The 19,812-nt window shown below is 39.0% G+C and overlaps 1 protein-coding gene across 2 annotated transcripts in view; it reads right to left on the bottom strand.

Moving 5' to 3' along the window:
• The window catches only part of ANKRD55 (ankyrin repeat domain 55), a 196,493-nt gene that overhangs the window by 91,948 nt on the left and 84,733 nt on the right, over positions 1 to 19,812 (bottom strand). For both annotated transcript variants that reach the window (XM_060635755.3, XM_078449750.2), the window contains exon 3: positions 4,014 to 4,104. In XM_060635755.3, the coding sequence (XP_060491738.3) occupies positions 4,014 to 4,071 (58 nt within the window). In that variant the 5' untranslated portion in view covers positions 4,072 to 4,104. The remainder of the gene's footprint in view (positions 1 to 4,013; positions 4,105 to 19,812) is intronic.

Genomic DNA, 19,812 nt, shown 5'->3' with positions numbered 1-19,812 from the left:
AAGGGACTTGAGATTTGATATCTGTTCATGCCATGTAACAGGCTGAATGGTGGCCCTGAAGATACATCCATATCGTAAATCCCTGAAACCTGTGAATTTTACCGTGTATGACAAAAGGGTGGATATCACCTCGTATGTCAAAAGATGTGATCAAGTTAAAAGACGTTGAGAGTAGAGATTTATCCTAGATTATGTGGGTAATCCATGCATTGTAACTATGAGAGAGAGGCAGAGGCATTTCTGAGACAGACACACACAGAGGACAAGGTGATGTGAAGACAGGGGTGTAGACTGGAGTGGAGGCCACAAGCAGCCAGAAGCTGGAAGAGGCGAGGAAGGATTCTTCCCTGGAGAGTCCAGAAGGAGCAGGTGCTGACATTTTGATCTCATACACTGGCCTCCAGAACTGTGAGACAATACACTTGTGTTGTTTTAAGCCACCCAGCTTGTGGTGCTTTGTCATGCAGCCCTAGGACACTACTGCAGTGATTCAATCTGCACTGGAGAGTTTGGCCCTCCTCTTGTTCTCTCAGCAACTCTATCAGTAAAGAGCCTGCAGGGTGGGCCATGCCCCCTCAGGTGCCCACAAACACAATGCTCATGAAACACAATTTCGTCTGGACCCTGGGCAGGGCAGGGTGTGGAGAGACCCTTGGGACCACTCACCCAGCTCCCATCCTCTCTGAGGCCTTAGGTTCCTCCTTTGGGCATAGCAAACCTTTTCTTTCCACAATTAGAGACAAAGCTTAAAATGCAAATATCTTCTGTTATATAACATCTCCACTGCAATAGGAAGCTTTGTGTTCCGTAGTAAATGATTTTACTACAGGTCCTTTCCTGCATGTGGGCTCTGACAGGGAAGACAGCCAGGAGGAACACGTGGGACCAGAAACAGTGTTGCTATGGTGAAAGCAAAAAGCACAAAGCAGGAGTGGAGAGCTCTGAAGACCCAGGCTTCCTGCGTCACAGTTTCAGAAAGCAAGCCAGAAACGACTCTCGTTCCCGTAGCCAGATAACTGGGTGTTTAAGCCTCCCAGCAACCCTGCACATTTCACAGACTAGGAGATTGATTTGCCCAGGTTCATGCAAATGGGAAGAAAACTGAGACATAACATGAGTAAGGGCCATATACATGTCCCCGAGCCCTTAGCATAAGGATGCCTTGTTACCTCTACTAAAGAGAAATCTAGAAAAATGCCACTGAAGGGATTCAGACTTAACACATCCACATCATTTGACCCCTGAAGGTCATTCTGTGTCATATTTTTTTCAAGTGCATAATGCTAACCATTCCCTGTGAAACCATAAACCAGAGCTGTCTGAGCCCTGCAACCATTCCATAGCAGCTACTGGGGCCACAGACCACCCATGAAAAGAAGTTTCTCAATGTTCTGATGTCTGGATAGAGAATACCTGGGTCTCAGGCCCTTCTATGACTCACTAGCTGGGTGTTATTAGTACAAACAGGCCCCACCTTTTCACCTCTCTGTGCTTCCCTCTTCCCATCTGAGATGTTAGGCCAATGGGTTGGATGAATGATTCTCAAGCCTTGTTGTACGTGAGATCTTCCTGGGGAGCTTCCAGGCCTCCCCCCAACACTAATTATACTGGAGAACTAGGCATCAGCATTTTCCAAACCTGTCCATGTGATTCTTATGTGTGGTTGTGTGTGAGAACCAATAGATTACATGACTTCTGAGATCCTTCCAGATCATTTCTTTTCTCAAAATTTCCATAGAAATCCAGGGCTACTAGAATTTTGATTCCCCATATATTCAGAATTCATGGAAAGCCCTTGAATAAAGCCCACATTTGGGGAGAAAATCACTCTGCTGTGGTTTGCCCAACAATATACCATAATGGCATTTAAAAGCTATGTAATGGTCTAAACCATTATGGCCTTTCATGTTTTTAAGAGGATGGAAGGGTTAATGTGATAATAGAACTACTCAGGTATCATCTAATTAATTTTTATTTTAGGGGATTGCTCTAAATAGTGCCCTGGAATACTGAAAAAAAAATTAATGTTTTCTAGTCGACTAGTATTAACTAAGCTCTTGTTTGTTCTGAGGACTGCTAAATTCAAGCTGGAGGTAGAGAAGGGAAGAGCCTTTCACATTTGAGGAACTCATAGTCCAAGGTAGCAATTAAAACAGGAATAACAAAGGCAGCCACAATTTTAAAGTAGTTATGGCAGATTAGGCAATGTGATTGGTGCTTTTTATGTATTATTTTATATTCTCACAACAGCCTTGCGAGGCAAACATTATTTCCTCCATTTTATTGCTGAGGAAAGTAAGGCCCAGAGAGGTTAGGTAACTTTCTAAGGTCACACAGCAGAGAAGTAGATCTGCTGTTCCAACATACGCTATTTCAACCATACTTCAGCACCTCTAGAAAGGATTGAGAAATAGAGATAGAGATGGCAGGGAGAAGGTGAACTTTCATGAGGGAGTCAGGTGTGGGGTGGACGAAATGCTGTGAATTGCTCACATGAAAGGTGCTGTAAGAAAATAAATATGACAAATTAATATGTTAACTAGTTAACTACATTTTGGGCTCAAGCCTGTAAGGGAACACAACACTGGAACAGATGAATTCATTATGAAGGGCCACCTCTTCACAGTCAATTCCAGCTTCCTCAGATTAGTCTCAAAAAAAATAAACTCGTTGTGTTCCTCTTTGGATTGCATAGCTCAACAATGTCATTATTTAGCTAGTATGAGGTCTTTGGATTTAGGCAGACTTTCATTTTTGCTGATTGTCTTCAGTGATACAAAATGTACCAAGGGGAGGGGATGGTGGTAGGCACAGCTTTAACAATCATTTTCCCTATGGTGTTCATCATCAAACACCATGTGATCCAGCATATTCTGAAGGGACACACACATGCAATTCAAAATGAGTTAAGAAGTGGAGAACTATCTCTCTTTATATATACATCTGTACATATAGTCACTCAGAGATCTAAAAGTAAATCTAATATTTCAGAAAGCACTGAGCTAAAATAATACACCCATGAAACAGATACAGCTTGAAGGGTAATAAACACACTATGGCCTAGAGCAGGACAAGGGAAAAAGAAAGAAGCAATGGATTTTCTTAATGAGCTTTTACAAATCATCTTTTTCATGTTGGAGCCAAAACTAGGAGCAAATGACCAAAGAACTTTAGGGTCCTGAAGAATATTCACAGGCTACAAAAAATGGTTTAGATGTCAGATTTTTTAAAAATATTCTAAAAAATATTTATTACATTTACAGAGTGGAAATTTCCTATGCATATATAGAAAAGATGCATAATTACACAAAGGTATTATGTATATGTACACAGTTCATATGCAAAATGTATACACATAAACTGTACTGCTGAATACATGCTTTTTATGAGGATGGGGCTGATTCCATAGCAATCTTTTCATGTAGAAAATGACCTCCACTCGGCAAATTATGAGTAGGAAAGATATATCCTGTCATTACAAATAACATAGTGTTAAATCACACCACAACCACGGATAAGATATTCTATCAACTATAGTACAAATCTAGGTAACATCTATTCCTAAAAGGAAATCAAGAAGTATCTATGGAACTGTGGCAATGAGATATTGAGTTAATAGAATGAAAAGAGACATGTGATTTGTCCTTTTTATATTAGTTACTATAGTATAGTTTTTAAAGATTTGAAAATAAACTAATGAGAATAAAGATGATCGTATCTGAAATGGCTGGTTGTGTTTGAAACCCAATTTTTAAAATTTGTACATAAGAATACTTTAACAAGACAAACAGACCATAAGCTTATTTTTCTTTTCCAAATGCTTATCAAATAAGAAGTGAACATGTAAAACAGATTTGTTTTCTATGTGAAATCCTCTTTCATATTACACACACACACACACACACACACACACACACACACACACTACTCTTTTCCCCCTCAGAATTGCAGAATCTCTACCACTGAACTAAAGATATGAAGAACCAAAGGAGGTATTAAAGCAGCATTTTTACCTTTTTGCTGGTCAAACACAGATGGAGTGCTGAAATCCATGGTTGCCTGTCTCATCATTTACCATCAGAATGGCAAAAAGCATCCAGGTTTCTAGAGAGAGAAAAAAAAAAAAAAAACCCACCATCTCACATGTTACAGTCAACACATCAGTCAGATACAGCATCACTTGCCAAAACTCCTGTTTGAGAATTAAACGTGCGTTAGAGCTGCAGGTTGTTGTCGAAGCAAATGATGGCAATAGGCAAATGTTATTCCTGTGATACCTGCCAGGAAAAGAGTTACTTCTTGTGGCTTCATTCATCAGCTATGCTTGTGGGTAATTATTATACACCTTCCAACCCCCAACAAAAAAAACGAAAAAGCTCAAACTCTAAAAAAAATACAATTTGCAGGGGGCTACCTGCCTTGGATCTGAGCCAGGAAAACACTGGAGGTCAACGGAGCTTCAGCAGCTGGAATGTTGCTTTAAACCAAAAGAAATCTCAATGGGTGAGTGAGGATTCACAGGGCCAGACGGAGCATGTGCAGAGCTGCCAATGCAGTTGGATTCAGCTGTGTTCTTGGTGGAGTGAGAGCTGCATTTGGGTCATGTGAGCGGAGAGTGCCATCTCAATGGAATAGGACGTAAATAGTGTAGCAGGAAGCTGCTGGCCATGTGCTGTATGGAGTGGTTATCGGCTTTCATAGCTCATCTGCAGTCTCTCTTCGGCTTCATGCTCCAAATGACAGGGAGGATGAGGGGAAGCAAGTGGCGTTTGAAAGGTGAGATTTCAAGGCTCAGACACCCATGACAATGAAATTAAAACAGTCTGCAATCACAAGGGCGTTCAGTGCAGTATTATATGTGGTTGAAAAAACCCTGAAAATACCAGAATGTACACCATTGAGGAATAGTTGAACAAATGGTAGTAAATTCATACTCTACATTTAAAAACGTGAGAAAATCTCTCTATATATTCATCTGGTAGGAGGTCTCTAATCTATTGTTAAATGAAGAAAAAGCTTATATATTTCATTTGTTTACATTTTTATAAATACAATAACTACCCATTGTGTATGTAAATATATATATATATATATATATATATATATATATATATATATATATATATTCTAGGAAACATCAAGGAAGATGTAGAAAGATACACAACAAACCATTAATATTGGTTACCTCAGGGGATTGCAATTAAAGTAGTAGGTTTCTAACTCCATCTACCTTTGTATTTTTAGTCATATTATAATTAATGTCTATTATTTTATATTTGTCATTATAAATTGGATATAATTCAAAGCAAACTAACAAAGCTCTACACTCAAGTTAATCAGCCATATAGCAAATGCTGTCATCAAGGCTGTTGAAAATGGTAATAACTGTTTTCTTTTTAACTTTGTGTGAATGTGGAAATGAAAATAGAAGCCATTTTTCTTCATATATGACCACAACTTGTTTTGATAAGGACATATAATTTATGATATGTGTTCTTTCATAGAAAAACTACTTTGTTTTTAAAAATTTTGTTTGTTTGTTTGTTTGTTTTTGAGAGAGAGCAAGGGGATGGGGGAGAGGCAGAGAGAGGGAGTGAGAATCCCAAGCAGGCAAGGGGCCGTTACACAAGGCTCGATCCCACGAACTGTGAGATCATGACCTGAGCTAAAATCAAGAGTTGGATGCTTAACTGACTGAGCCACCCAAGCGCCCCAATAGAAAAGGTTCTTTCTTATCTCTTCCTTCTTATATTTTCTCACTGCCTCATCATTCATTTTCCATTAAACACATTGTCTGGTCTCAATTCCCTGTGACAATATTGCTACTCATTTACCTTTCCTATGTCAGTCCCTCTCCCCAAGATGCCCTGTGTTCTTTTTATTTAAAACACAGGCAGGAACTACTTCTTATAAATCATTATGCAAAATGTGCTCTATAGATAAGTCTCTCAAATTTCCCAATGCTGTGGGTTTTTTTTGTTTGTTTGTTTTTGTTGGTTGTTTTTTTTTTTTTTTTTTTTTTTTTTTTGCATTAGCCATGAAAGCCAAAGTGAGAAGGCTCAGTGGACTGGTGAAGAAAGTGACTCATACTAGCTAAGGAAAGCTGGCTCAAGCTTGCCTAAATGACCTACCTCGAATTTAGATTAACTTCCTTTTCATTCATTTGCTCGTTGATTCATCAATTCTTATGGAAGGATTAGCGCACTCCGGTCATCTCTGTAGGTTCTGATGATGCAGGCATGAGCAAGGTCTCCACACTCAAACAACTTAACACTCTTGGGTGCATTATATTGTATCCACTCATTTCATGAAGCAGCAATATGAACTTTCTCCATATAAAATATGGTATATACTTTGTATATATATACACATTATTCTTAAAAACAATTTTTTTAATGTTTATTTATTTTTGAGACAGAGAATGAGTGGGGAAGGGGCAGAAAGAGAGGGGGACACAGAACCCAAAGCAGGCTCCAGGTTCAGAGCTGTCATCACAGAGCCCAATGTGGGGCTCGAACCCACAGACTGTAAGATCATGACCTGAGCCAAAGTTGGACACCTAACCGACTGAGCCACCCAGACACCCCCATACACATTATTCTTAAAACAGTTTTCATGTTGCTTTGATCTTATAACTGGTACGTTTTAGCACTCATTCACTTACATAAACATTTAGTGATTAGTGTGTACCAGGGACTCTTTGAACTTGAAATAGATCTCCTTTCACAAAGATGTCTGACCATTTAACATTCATTACCTTATCTGGAACTTAATCATAAATTACTGATATTTTGCAATGTGTTTTTAAAAATTTGTTATATGATCATGTTAGACTTACATTCACAACTCAATTCTAAGTTCCCAGAAGGTTTGAGCTGAAGGATAGGTCTTTTGTCTCCCGCAGTGCCAAAAGAGTGCTACACTCAGAACTGCCAGTAACAGATACTGATTTTTGTTAAATGTTAAATGTTAAACGCCCAAATGGACAAATCCATCCTTTGGTAAAATGGTGAATTAGACAATGGAGACTTCCAACAGTGGGTGCTCCTCCTGTCCCCTTCCCAGTCTGCACAGTCCCATTCCTACTTAGTGCAGACATCCCCATTTCTGACTTTGCCCTATGTTTTCCTTTTATCTTAGTTTTCCAGGCTACTGTAAACTTTTACCTTCATGCATATCATGATAGCAACTTGGTGAGTATTTATCAGGCATTTCTAACATGCTGACTTTAATCTGGAGCAATGGCTTTATTCATTCATCCATCCATCCATCACATGATACGTATTTAATGAATACTATTTATGTTCCAGGCAATAGTGTTGGTGCTGGGGGCATGGTGCTGACCAAACTAGGTATGTGGTCCCCATTCATAAGAAGCTTTCAGTTTAGGGATGATTTAGGAGACTACCTTTGGTGGCCTCCCGGCACCTCAGAGTCCTTGGATCACTAGAAGCCTGAAGAAATATCTCTGAATGACCACCTTCTGTAAGAACACAGTAACCCTCCCCATATCTGGGCAGACAGAATGTTCTTCCTTCTATCCTATGCTGATGAATAATGCTGCTCTTCGGCTCTCTAATAGGCAGGTTTGCTACCCTACTTTGGCCAGATGAAAAATGCTAAGGGTTTTTCACCCTGCCTCTCACCATGAGCACTAATATTACAATAGATATCCACAGATTAGAATAATTTTTGCCTTTATTTTAAAATCCCAAATAGATATTTTTTGAAATGTTCTTTCTCCGAATTGTATTTGTTTCATTTCTAGACTTCCATATCAACTGGAAACTGTGGGGATTTACCTTTAAATGCATCTGGGTTGTGGCCATTTCCTCAGTAATCTGATGGTTTGGGAAAACACAGAAAACAAAACATAATAGAAACTCAATCCACGATGCTTTTTAAATGTCTGTGTGGATGGTAAATTTACTGAACACCTCAAAACTCTTTTTAAAAGTTCTAACTTTGGCCACAGATCCTTTCCTTCTATTTTCAACTCAGGAATGATTGGCCAAGTTCAAATGAAGTCCTGTGGTTTGAATTAAGTTAGCATGTCAGAGAGGTCTGGCTCCGGCAAGCTCACTCCTCCCCACCACTTCCTGACAGACTCTCAAATGTTTAGAACTTACTTTTCTTTGCATTAATTTTTCTGAGAGGAAATCCTTGTGAGGAATCTAGTTGGACTTGGCTCTCCAAAGTTTCTTGTAGAATTAGAAAAACAAAATTTGAGGTTATGAAGCAGGTTAATGGAAGAGAAGCCTGTGGTTCTTTGCTCAGAATAGTTGCTAACGAGGCCAAGTCTCACTCTGTAAAGCTGCTGTGTTTTGTGACCACAGACTGTACCACTATCAGCTACAAAGAGGATGGGATATGATAGACTATATTGTATCAGTGCCAGTCACTGCCAACTGCAAAAACAACATACAGCGTGACACATGAAAGCCCCAATATGATTGTTGTAGGCTAAAGCAATGCTTCTTTAAAAAAAATTTTTTTTAACGTTTATTTATATTGAGAGACAGAGAGAGACAGAGCATGAGCAGGGGAGGGGCAGAGACAGAGAGGGAGACACAGAATCTGAAGCAGGCTCCAGGCTCTGAGCTGTTAGCACAGAGCCCGATGTGGGGCTCGAACTCACAAACCATGAGATCATGCCCTGAGCCGAAGTTGGACACTTAACCGACTGAGCCACCCAGGCGCCCCTAAAGCAATGCTTCTTAAATTTTAATGGACATACATATCACCTTGGGATCATCTTATGGGGAAGATTCTGATTTAGTAGTTCTGGGTAAGAAAGATTCTAGATTTCTACCACATTCTCAGATGATGCTGATAGTTGGTCCATTCTTTATGTAGCAAGGAGACAGAATATTTTTCAAATACTAAGTAAAATATACACTTAGTGGGCTTTTACACCCAAGGTTGTCTATGGAATAGTAAAGATCTAGAAATATTAACTAAGTCCCCAAGGGGCCACAGAAAATGTATTTGTAACAGAAGTGAGCCAGAGGTGGGGAATAGTTATTGACAACATTACCACCTTGAATATCTGTGGCTGTTTTTTGGTTAAAGAAGGAGTACAGGCCTATAGTTGGATGTTATTAGGGTCATATACCCTGAGCTTCCCTCAAGCTCTGCCCCCATTCTACTTCTGTGCATTTGGGCAAATTCTTTTTCTCCTAATTAGCACACTGGAGATAATGGTGGTCTTCACCTTAAAAGGCAGCTGTAAGGGGGCGCCTGGGTGGCTCAGTCGGTTAAGCGGCCGACTTCGGCTCAGGTCATGATCTCGCGGTCCGTGAGTTCGAGCCCCGCGTCGGGCTCTGTGCTGACAGCTCAGAGCCTGGAGCCTGTTTCAGATTCTGTGTCTCCCTCTCTCTAACCCTCCCCCGTTCATGCTCTGTCTCTCTCTGTCTCAAAAATAAATAAATGTTAAAAAAATTTAAAAAAAAAAAGGCAGCTGTAAGGATGAAAAAGGATAACAAAACAGCGGTGTGCTGAAGCCAGCACCTACTGGCCCTCTGAAGCTGTTAAATATTGAGGAATTTTGTGAGGTGTTTGGTAGCTTGAAATTAGCAATGGTGGGAATATATTTACCCTATGGAAAACAGCAAATGCTACTGGTAAGGGCTCTTTCTTGTTTTTCTGAGAGCTGTTTTACCAGCATACCAGTTTTTATAAAGTACTTAGTGCCACGGGGCGCCTGGGTGGCTCAGTCGGTTAAGCGGCCGACTTTGGCTCAGGTCATGATCTCGTGGTCCGTGGGTTTGAGCCCTGCGTCGGGCTCTGTGCTGACAGCTCAGAGTCTGGAGCCTGTTTCAGATTCTGTGTCTCCCTCTTTCTCTGACCCTCCCTTGTTAATGCTCTCTCTCTGTCTCAAAAATAAATGTTAAAAAAAAAATAAAAAAAAAATAAAGTACTTAGTGACTAAAGACCTTGTGAATACTACCTTAGCTACCTTATCTGAATTATTCCAGCACTTGTGGTTTGAAACACATCATTTAGCACTAGACATTTTATAGCAGCTTCCTTTTCAATAAATTCTATAATAGGGTTCTTCTCAAGAGTGGGTCTCTTGAAACTGGAGGCTGCGGAGGTATTACATATTCTGCCATATACCATGATTGATCATGCCTTATTTTTTGACTCTCCAAGGAGACTACTGAGCATAATTTCAAAATCTTTGGAGTCCATTACTCCAAAAGCCCTTGATTCCTTTCACAGGAAGAATCAGAGTCCAACCTGAATAATCTCAGGACAGATTCCAAGATAATAATGCCTCTCCAAAATTTTTTCAATGATAATGTGAACATTGGAACAGGGAGAAAGAGAATATATACAAGTGCTATAAGATAGGTCTGTGTCCCAGTCATAAGCTTTCACACATTTGTCAAAATAACTGTAGTTGGTAGATTAATTTGGAAATGGCACCTGACACAGCAGGTAGGGAGGTAATGTCCCTCTGTGTACTTATGCTGACAACTAGATCTAAGAATGAGTATAGCCATCTAATGTGAACGCCCTCAACTCTCTTCTCCTTTTCTTCTAAATTTTTCTGTTCCTTCCCCTAGCCCCGATCTCTTCTGCTGCAAAGAAAGAAGTGTCTTTTCTCCTTGAGAATGCTAGGCCACCATTAGTCATCTCATTCTACACAAAATCTGCCCAGAGAGGCAGATTTGCACAACCATTAAGAGCAATGACTAAGCCTGACTAGCTAGGTTCAAACCCCAGTCTTGCAACTTGATGCTGTTTAAGCTATGCCTTATTTCCCTCATCTGTAAAGTCAGAATCATATTAATGACTTCCCATAAGGTTTTTCAGTGCATCAAATTGATTTAAATATGTCAAGCTCTTAAAAGCAATGCCTTATACAGAGTAATTCTTATATACGTTTACTATTAATGCCATCAATTATTTTATCTCTTTTGCAACTTCATCCTATTCCTTCAAGATCCTTTTCCTTAGCCTACATGCATGCTCACATCTTTCAATCCTTAAAAAACAAACCAAAATAATATAAGACAAAACTGTGATGTTTCTTCAGACAGGTTTGCCTTTTCTTTCCCAGCATGCTTTTGGGGGAGAAAAAAGTCTACATTTTCTCTTTCTTTCCTGACCACCCAATCTTTCCCTGGTCCATTACAATTTCAGTTCAGCTCAGTATGGGCACTATTGTGCAGATACTCTAATGGACACCTGTTCTGATGGAAATGTTAGGATTCACTGCACATTTGGCTGGTGGAACTGATTGGTAATGCCTGCTTTGAAAAACATACAGGCTCAAATAGTATTTTCCAGACATCTCAGGGCTTCTACCACTTGGGCATCCAGTATTATTTGGGGGGGTAGAGGCAGACCCTTGGCAGTTGAGCCTAGGCAATGTGGTATGGTGGAAAAAAATGGTGAACTTTGTTACCACAAGACCTGGGCTCAAGTTCTCATTCTGTTCTACACATTGTAGATCATTGTAGATGCTTCACCAATACTTGTTTAACTGCAGTGAATTATTTCCCAGCAAATCACTCAAGACCCTTGCCTTCTTATTTTTATGCTAATGTATCAGTAATCCCGGTTGAGTCTGACTAAGGCAGAGTCTGAGTGGAGGTTACTTGTTTGAGCCTGTAACTCAGGCCCTTAGGCACAAGAGTGAATAACCCAAGGGCTTTGAAAGGATTTTTCTCTCTGGAGGAAGATGAAGGCAGGAAGATGAAATTGGTCACAGGACTCAGACCTGACCCTTTAAACGGGGCTCAGATGAAATCCTCTCCTGCTTGAAGTCAGTCTGGTTTTTCTCTGGTATCATCTATAATATATAGTGTCTCTTTCTAGTTCTGCCTCTAATCTCTTTTTCCTCTCAAGAGAATCTTAACCCCTCAAGTCCTCCTGTCATATGTGTTGAAAAAACTTCCCAATGTTAAGAGAATCATAAAACATATTAGAACAAAAAATTATCTTACCTACCTTCGTCTTACAACCAGACCCAGAGAGTTGATAACTAAACCAATAATCATCAGAGAAAATAATTTTCTTTCATTTCTAGGAAGAAAAATAAGGAAGTTTGGATTATTGCTCACCCGGTTGAGGCGACACTCCCATTGCATGAATACAGCATCAACAATTTAATGACATCAAGGGTTTGAGGGTTTCCTTTACACATCATCCAAAAGGATGTTTTCATATGAGCTTGTGTCAGATAAGGGTTTTGAAATGCTGAGTGACATCCAGCAATCCCTTGTTTGATTTCCCAATCTTTTTGTAAGACACAATTTAAAACATCTCTATTTTCTTCTCCACTGAAAGTGGTGTTGGAGCAAACAGATTTATATTAAGCTTACAAAGTGGAAAATTAAAATTTTAACCAAACTGTCATGTATCTTGTTAGCTCTAAATTACACTAAACTGGTATGGTAGGCTTTGAGTCCCTAAAGTAACCATCTTTTTGGTATCATATAGACCTAGGGTGCATGTTTCTGGGTAAAACAATGCCCGAGTCCTTCTTTGGACCAATTTATCCTATGTGTTAATAAGAGATGTACTGAAGAAGTTATACATGCAGCAACATACCAGCCTTTAGGCAACTTTTGCTTGATGGAACATTTCATCTATTTGCAGGATTTAAGCTTCCAAAGCATGTATTCTGACATTTCCCTTTCTTTCCCTCAGGGAAAGAAATTCTATTGCAATCCAAATTGTGAAATAGAGGAGGAAAAGAGATATTAATTTGCAGCGTGAGACTTTAGGCATGATAAGGTTTAAAGAAACAAAAACCTAAATTAATCTCTGTATCTCCAATAACAAGCTTAAGCTTTCCTTCATCCAGCTAAACAAACAAACTGAAATTCTATGGGCAGAGGAATATAGTTGTCATTTTATTTTAATATTCTCTTTGTTATAATTTAAGATACAAAGAACATACAGGGAGAGGCTTTAGCTATTTGCTTGATAGACTGAGATATGAGAGAAGTGATTTTCATTATCAGGCAATTAATAATTGATGGAAAAAGATGGTGATCTCTGAATCCCCTTCTGGCAATGATAGACTCCACAAGATGAAATCAGCCTGTTGAAATACTATTCGTGTAATTCTGTTTGCATGGAACATACTCCTGTGTATTAAATTCTATGCTTACCATGCACAAATAGAGATCCAAATCAGAATTCTTAAATTTTTCTGAGCGAAAAACCAAATAGTTGAGTTAGAATGATGTATTAGAGGAGATCACTATTGACTACTGATGAAGAAGTATGTATAACATACTCATTGAATGACTGGACTAATATTTGGTGCCCTTATTCACTATCCCAACATGCTTCATAAATCAGCTGCCTATTCTCAGACCTACTGTTCCCCCAGTAATCAGAAAGGAGAAGTGTGTTTTAGTCCAATTTTCTCTGCACAGATAGGTATAAACTAAGTATACATCTTGTCCCTTCTGCTGGCTCATGACTCTTACATTATGACCCCTCTAGACCACTTTCCAGAGCAAGTCCTTTGTGTTGAGAACCTTTCCTCCCCATTGGTCAGTTACACTTACTCTTCAAGGCTAGTGTCTGTGAGTCAGGTGCCAATGGTGAGCTATTCTAAGACCCAGCTCTTTGGTTACAACATAATCACCTTCTCAAATAAGCAGATTCCTTCAGACATCCTGACATCAGGAGGACATCCAGTCCAGCACCCTGATTTTACAAAGGAGAAAACCAAGGCCACAGATGTGTGTTGACCTAGGCCAGCACTTTCTCCACTGTTCCATGCTGACTCTTGCTCTGTGAGCGGAAATTAACATTGGTTTAGTATCTTTACTATTGCCTTCTGGGGATGATCTCCTAGTCCAGGACCTGCAACTTTGAGAACTGGGCAAAGTGAGGGGTAGGAATAATTTATCACACTTTTCAACACAGAGATATGTCTACTACTAGCTGTGAGTCAGCTCTATTAGCCTTGATTGCCCCATTGGATGGCTAAGTCTGAATTCACTCTGAAGGAGCTAACCTGAATTCTTGTCTCTTCCCCCATCTTTTCAATTCCCATTAACTCCCAGGATCCCTAGTTGCTATCTGGCAACAGTATTTCACTCAAAACTTTCATGGATAATAATATGCTCATAATTAAGAGATGTGTGCATTAAGAGTTTATTATGGGGCCGATGCTCTGCCAGGCTCTTTATGTATATTTTTTTTCATTTAATTCTCACAGGAGCCCTATGAGATAGGCAGTATTAATAGCTCTACTTACAGATAAGAAAATTAAGGTTTGGAGAGGTTAAGTCACTTGCCCAAGGTCCCTGAGCTAGGTTTTCTAACAGAGGTAGTCTAACTTCAGTCCTAAGCACTGACTCATATTATCAATAAACCAACAAAAACACTGAGCACTGACCATATGCAAGCCATTCAGCAAGGCTTCTAGCCTAGATGAGGTGTCTGGACATCCAAAGACATGTTTAGAAACACATTATGGAATAACACATGGTAAATAATAAGTTAATAATGGGCTAGGGTGGGAGCTTAATCTTTTTGTGTGTGTCAGGGACTTCTTTGGGAGTCTGATAAAACCTATGGACTCCTTATCAGGATAAGTGCATAAAATAAAAAGCATGGAATTGCAAAGGAAGCCAATTACATAGCAACATACTAAAAAAAGTTTCTAAATGTTGTAATATAGTGGTATATAAGCTTTTATATTAACACATCATAAACATCACCATTTTGAGAACCAGTGACATGGAGAGGAAAAGCAGTGGGGACTGAGGGGCCAGAGGAATGGGAAACCAAGTGGATGTGGAGCTCAAACTGCTTCTCATATCTTCCCAGCTCACCCAAGCCCATGCTTCATTCCTAGAGAGTGTAAACTGTATATGTATTTTCATCGTGCTGTGCATTTCCATGTACTGGTTTTTCTCATTGCTCCATAATAAATTGGTTTGCTCACAGCTCTCTGAATAGATACATTCCTGCACTGCTATCACATCTATTGACACTAAACTCCCACATCTCAGAGAGGGATTTAAAAAAATTTTTTTAACATTTATTTATTTTTAAGACACAGAGAGAGACATAGCATGAGTGGGGGAGGGGCAGAGAGTGGTGACACAGAATCTGAAGCAGGCTCCAGGCCCCCAGCTGTCAGCATTGAGTCCAATGCAGGGTTTGAACCCATGAACCATGAGATCATGACCTGAGCCAAAGTTGGACGCTAAACCAACTGAGCCACTCAGGTCCCCCCTTAGGGATTTTAAAAGGTAGTGCAGCCACATTTCTCTGATGTTTCTTCCTTAGAAAGCAATTTTAAAACCACAGTTTTAAATATCAAGAAATGAATTTGGATAGATTTCAATAATTGCAAACAGTCACATTTAATTCCAAGAGTGAAGTTTCTGTTACAGCTTTTGTGCTTTTTGTACTAGGGTGACAAGAGTTTATTATGTAATTACAATGGGGAATTAAAATTCATTTCACTGCAACTTACTTTTAGCAGAAACCTCACTCTGAATTAAACTAGGCTGTTTATAATTATTGACACCTATTTTAATTCACTTTATGGTATTCAGAACTGTGGTTTTGCAACTGTCTTTTCAAGGAGAAACAGTGGTGTTTCTGGACTATGAGCAACATATGTTATCAAGATGTGGTTTAAATTTGCATTTTTCCCATGAGTAATGATGCCAAGCACTTTTCATTTGCTATTTGACCATTTTGATAACCTCTTTTGCGAAGTGCCTGCACAGGATTCTTGTCCAATTTTAAAAATTGCACTATTGTTTTCTTATAGACTTAGAGAATTTTTTTTTTAATTTTTTTTTTTTTACGTTTATTTTTGAGACAGAGAGAGACAGAGCATGAACGGGGGAGGGGCAGACAGAGAGGGAGACACAGAACCAGAAGCAGGCTCCAGACTCTGAGCCATCAGCCCAGAGCCTGATGCGGGGCTTGAACTCACGGTCTGTGAGATCGTGACCTGAGCTGAAGTCGGACGCTTAACCGACTGAGCCACCCAGGCGCTCCATAGACTTAGAGAATTTTTAAAAAGATATTCTTGATATAAATCCTTTCTAGGTGTGTGTGTGTGTGTGTGTGTGTGTGTGTGTGTGTGTGTGTCTGTATGTCTGTGCATGCCAGTCTAAGGTTTGCTTTTCCATTGTCTTAATAGTGTCATAAATTAAATGGAATTTCTGAATTTAACTATCTGAATTAAATTAAAATTAAATTTCTGAATTTAAATATCTGAATTTAACTAAATCCAAATTATCAGTATTGCCTTTGTCTTGTTTAAAAAAGTGTGACCTCCCCTGAGGTCCTGAAGATATTTCCTGTGTTTTCTTCTACATGTTTTGTTGTTTTACTTTTCACCTTTGGGTATATGATCCATCTTGCATTAATTTTTGTGTATTGTTTGAGGTATTTTTTTTCCATTTGAGCCAGCACTATTTATTGAAAAGACTGTCCATCCTTCTTCCACTGAATTGCTGTGGTGTCATTGTCATGAATGAATTGATTCATCATATGGGTGTGGATCTGTTAAACTCTATTCTACTAGTCTATTCCATCATCTACTGTCTATTCTTATATTAATACCACACTTTTAATTATGCTAGCTTTGATATCTGGTTTTATTTTTCTCCTTCAAGATTGCCTTGATTATTCTAGATCCTTTGTATTTCTGTGTACATATTACAAATAGCTGGTCAATTTCCACCAATTAAAAATGATGCTAAGATTTTCATTGGGATTACACTGAGTCTAGAGATGAACATGGAGAGAACTCATATCTTAACAATGTTACATCCTTGAATCCCATGTTCATAGTATAGTCTTTCATTTATTTAGGTCTTCTTTTACTTTTCTCAGTGTATATATTTTTTTAATTTCTTTTTAACATTTATCTTTGAGAAAGAGAGAGACAGAGCACCAGCAGGGGAGGGGCAGAGAGAGATGGAGACACAGAATCCGAAGCAGGCTCCAGGCTCTGAGCTGTCAGCACAGAGCCTGACACGGGGCTCAAACCTACACACAATGAGATCATGACCTGAGCTGAAGTTGGATGGTCAACCGACTGAGCCACCCAGACGTCCCCATATCTGTGGTTTTAAGTGTAGAAGTACTGTGTATCTTTCATTAGATCTATTCTGCATAATTGAAGTTTTTGGTGCTTTTAAAATTTTACTCTCTAATAGTTTGCTTCTTTTTAAAAATAGATTTATTTCTTTGTTGAAATTCTCCGACTTATCTTCTATGCTGGCTACCACTTCCTACATTTTCTTGAATATATTTATCATGATTATTTTAAACTACCTGTGGGTTAATGTCAGTATTTGAATCACCTATAAATCTTTTCCTATTACCCATATTTTTCACTTGGATTTCAGTACTTTGATCCTTTTAATTTTTATTATATTTTCACCAACACCATAATTTTTGGTTAAATGCCAGATGTCATCAATTATAAAGACTTGAAATGATGTTATCTTCTTCCAAGCTTAAGTTTTCTTCTGCAGGTTGGTAGTCAAGATCTTGAGAAAACTTGATTTTATGCTTTTTGGGGGGCTAGTCTAGTTTGTTTTTTTCCTATTCCTATGGATTGGTCCTTATTCCTATGGTATGGCTCTTATTCTTAAGGCATGACCCTAAGGTTTCAATTCGAAGCCTGGGATTTGTACCAAGCTTTTTCCATCTTAGTAAGGCTTTAATTCTGACTTCTGCCTCCCCAATAGTATTGAATTCTCTGATCAGCACTTTAGCTACCCAGCTTTAGGGAAGTGTGTATGCAGAATTTCAGTCTCCTTCTCTGCTGGCCTTCCTCCTCTAGGACTTTGCTCCCCAAGTAGCAAGCTTCAAGCTACTCCAAACTCTGACTTCTGCCTCTTTAGCCCAATAAGACTACTGTTGTATATTCTTGTTCTGCAAGTTGTAAATGTCTTCAGAAAAATATCTGGGAAGAATGTGGAACTCATGTCATGGGCTTTTCTTCAAGTATGGTCTGTTTTTGTGCCTTCAAACAATTGCTTTAAGTATTTTGTGCAATGTTTAGGTTGTTTTCAAAGACAGTGTTAGTATGATGTCAATATTCCATGGTGTCTGGGTCAGGCAGAACTATTTTTGTGGTAAAATAAAACAAAACTTGTACTACGTTTCTCAGATAGCATCAACTCATCTAAGATTGGAGGTCAGGGTGGGATGTAAGGAGAAATAAGAAAAGATCAATCATTATTCATGCAGGATGAACCGTGCTGGAAAATGAGGCTTAGACAATGCATAAATGACTACCTAACTTTTGAAAACATGGTGAAAATTATATTTAAAAGATTAACCTTGATAACTTAATGAATCAAAACTCATACTGCTTCATACTCATTTTCAAAGGAAAAAAGATGAAACCATATATGGCTCTGTAACTTTCCTCTGAAAATTGTTTTTAAAAATAAGTTCGTCATGTTTTTAGTTGGGCATATCCGCAGTGTTTAACACTGGTCAAAAGTAAAAGCATTTGTAACCATAATTGTCCTAGAACTTTGTGATGAAAGTAATTTAGAGTAGCCAACTCTTAAGAATTTATGGCAACAAAGTTTTTTTAATGTTTATTTATTTATTTATTTATTTATTTATTTATTTATTTTTTAACGTTTATTTATTTTTGAGACAGAGAGAGACAGAGCATGAACGGGGAGGGGCAGAGACAGAGGGAGACACAGAATCCGGAACAGGCTCCAGGCTCTGAGCTGTTAGCACAGAGCCTGACACAGGGCTCAAACTGGGGAATGGTGAGATCATGACCTAAGCCGAAGTCAGACGCTTAACCTACTGAGCCACCCAAGTGCCTCATGGCAAGAAGTTTTAAAAGCAATGTAGGACGGGTGAAGCAGAGAGGACAAGACTAGATAGGATATTCCTAAGGAGGTGGGTTTCTCAGATCTGGAAGAGCACTGGTATAAGGAACAGGAATGGCTACAAGAGTCATCCCAGGGATGATCCAGTCCAGCTTTCTCTGTCACCTCCCCTTCTAGTCAGTGACTCTTCAGAGGCACCAGAGTCCTGAGGCTGCCCCTGCACTCCTATGTGTGTCCAGAGGACCTCAACTGGGGGTGAGGAAATTAAGAGGTAGATCTGCTATTTGCTGGATGTATGAATTTTACCAAGTTACTTAATCCATCTGTTAAAGAGCTTTTGATTCCAAGTAATAGAAACTAAGCCTCAAAGGCTTCAGAAGAATTCATTATCTCAAATCTACCTTAGAGTCTGAGGTAGAACTTCTTTAGGATTAGTAGATTCAATAGCTTGATAACATCACCAAGAATCTAGGTTATTTCCATATTGCCACTCTGCCATCTTATGTACTGGTATTGTCTTTAGCCTTTTGGTTCCCTGAGTCATATCCAGACACAATACCTGAAGGAAGAAACCTCATCTCATGATTTATTGAACATAACTAGGTCTCTTGTTCCTGCCTAAGCCAATCTCCAGTAAGGAAAGTGGAATTCCTGTGACCAACTCCTCAATCTGTATATAAGCCAGAGCCACCTGGGGAGAGATGAGCATTTGAATAAAAGTGAATTCTGCCCACAAGGAAGAAGGTTATTAGGTAGATAACCACTGATATCTACTACACTTGAATTTGCTGAGCCTTATTTTCTTTATCTGCAACATGAAGAAATAATAGTATTTGGCTTATAAGATTGTTATAAAGGATTAAATGCAAAAACCCACGGGTTATTCCTCCAAAAATTCCTGTTAGGCTTGTATTCCCATATAACTTCTGAAACCATGCGCCATAGGGTTAAAGATTGAGACTAACAGAAAATTTAAAGATGGTTTTTCAGAGAC

This window comes from Panthera onca, chromosome A1, assembly GCF_046562875.1.
Source record: "Panthera onca isolate mPanOnc1 chromosome A1, mPanOnc1 haplotype 2, whole genome shotgun sequence".
Taxonomy (NCBI): domain Eukaryota; kingdom Metazoa; phylum Chordata; class Mammalia; order Carnivora; family Felidae; genus Panthera; species Panthera onca.
Note: the sequence above shows the minus strand (reverse complement) of the source record. Positions and strands in the feature narration are given on the sequence as shown.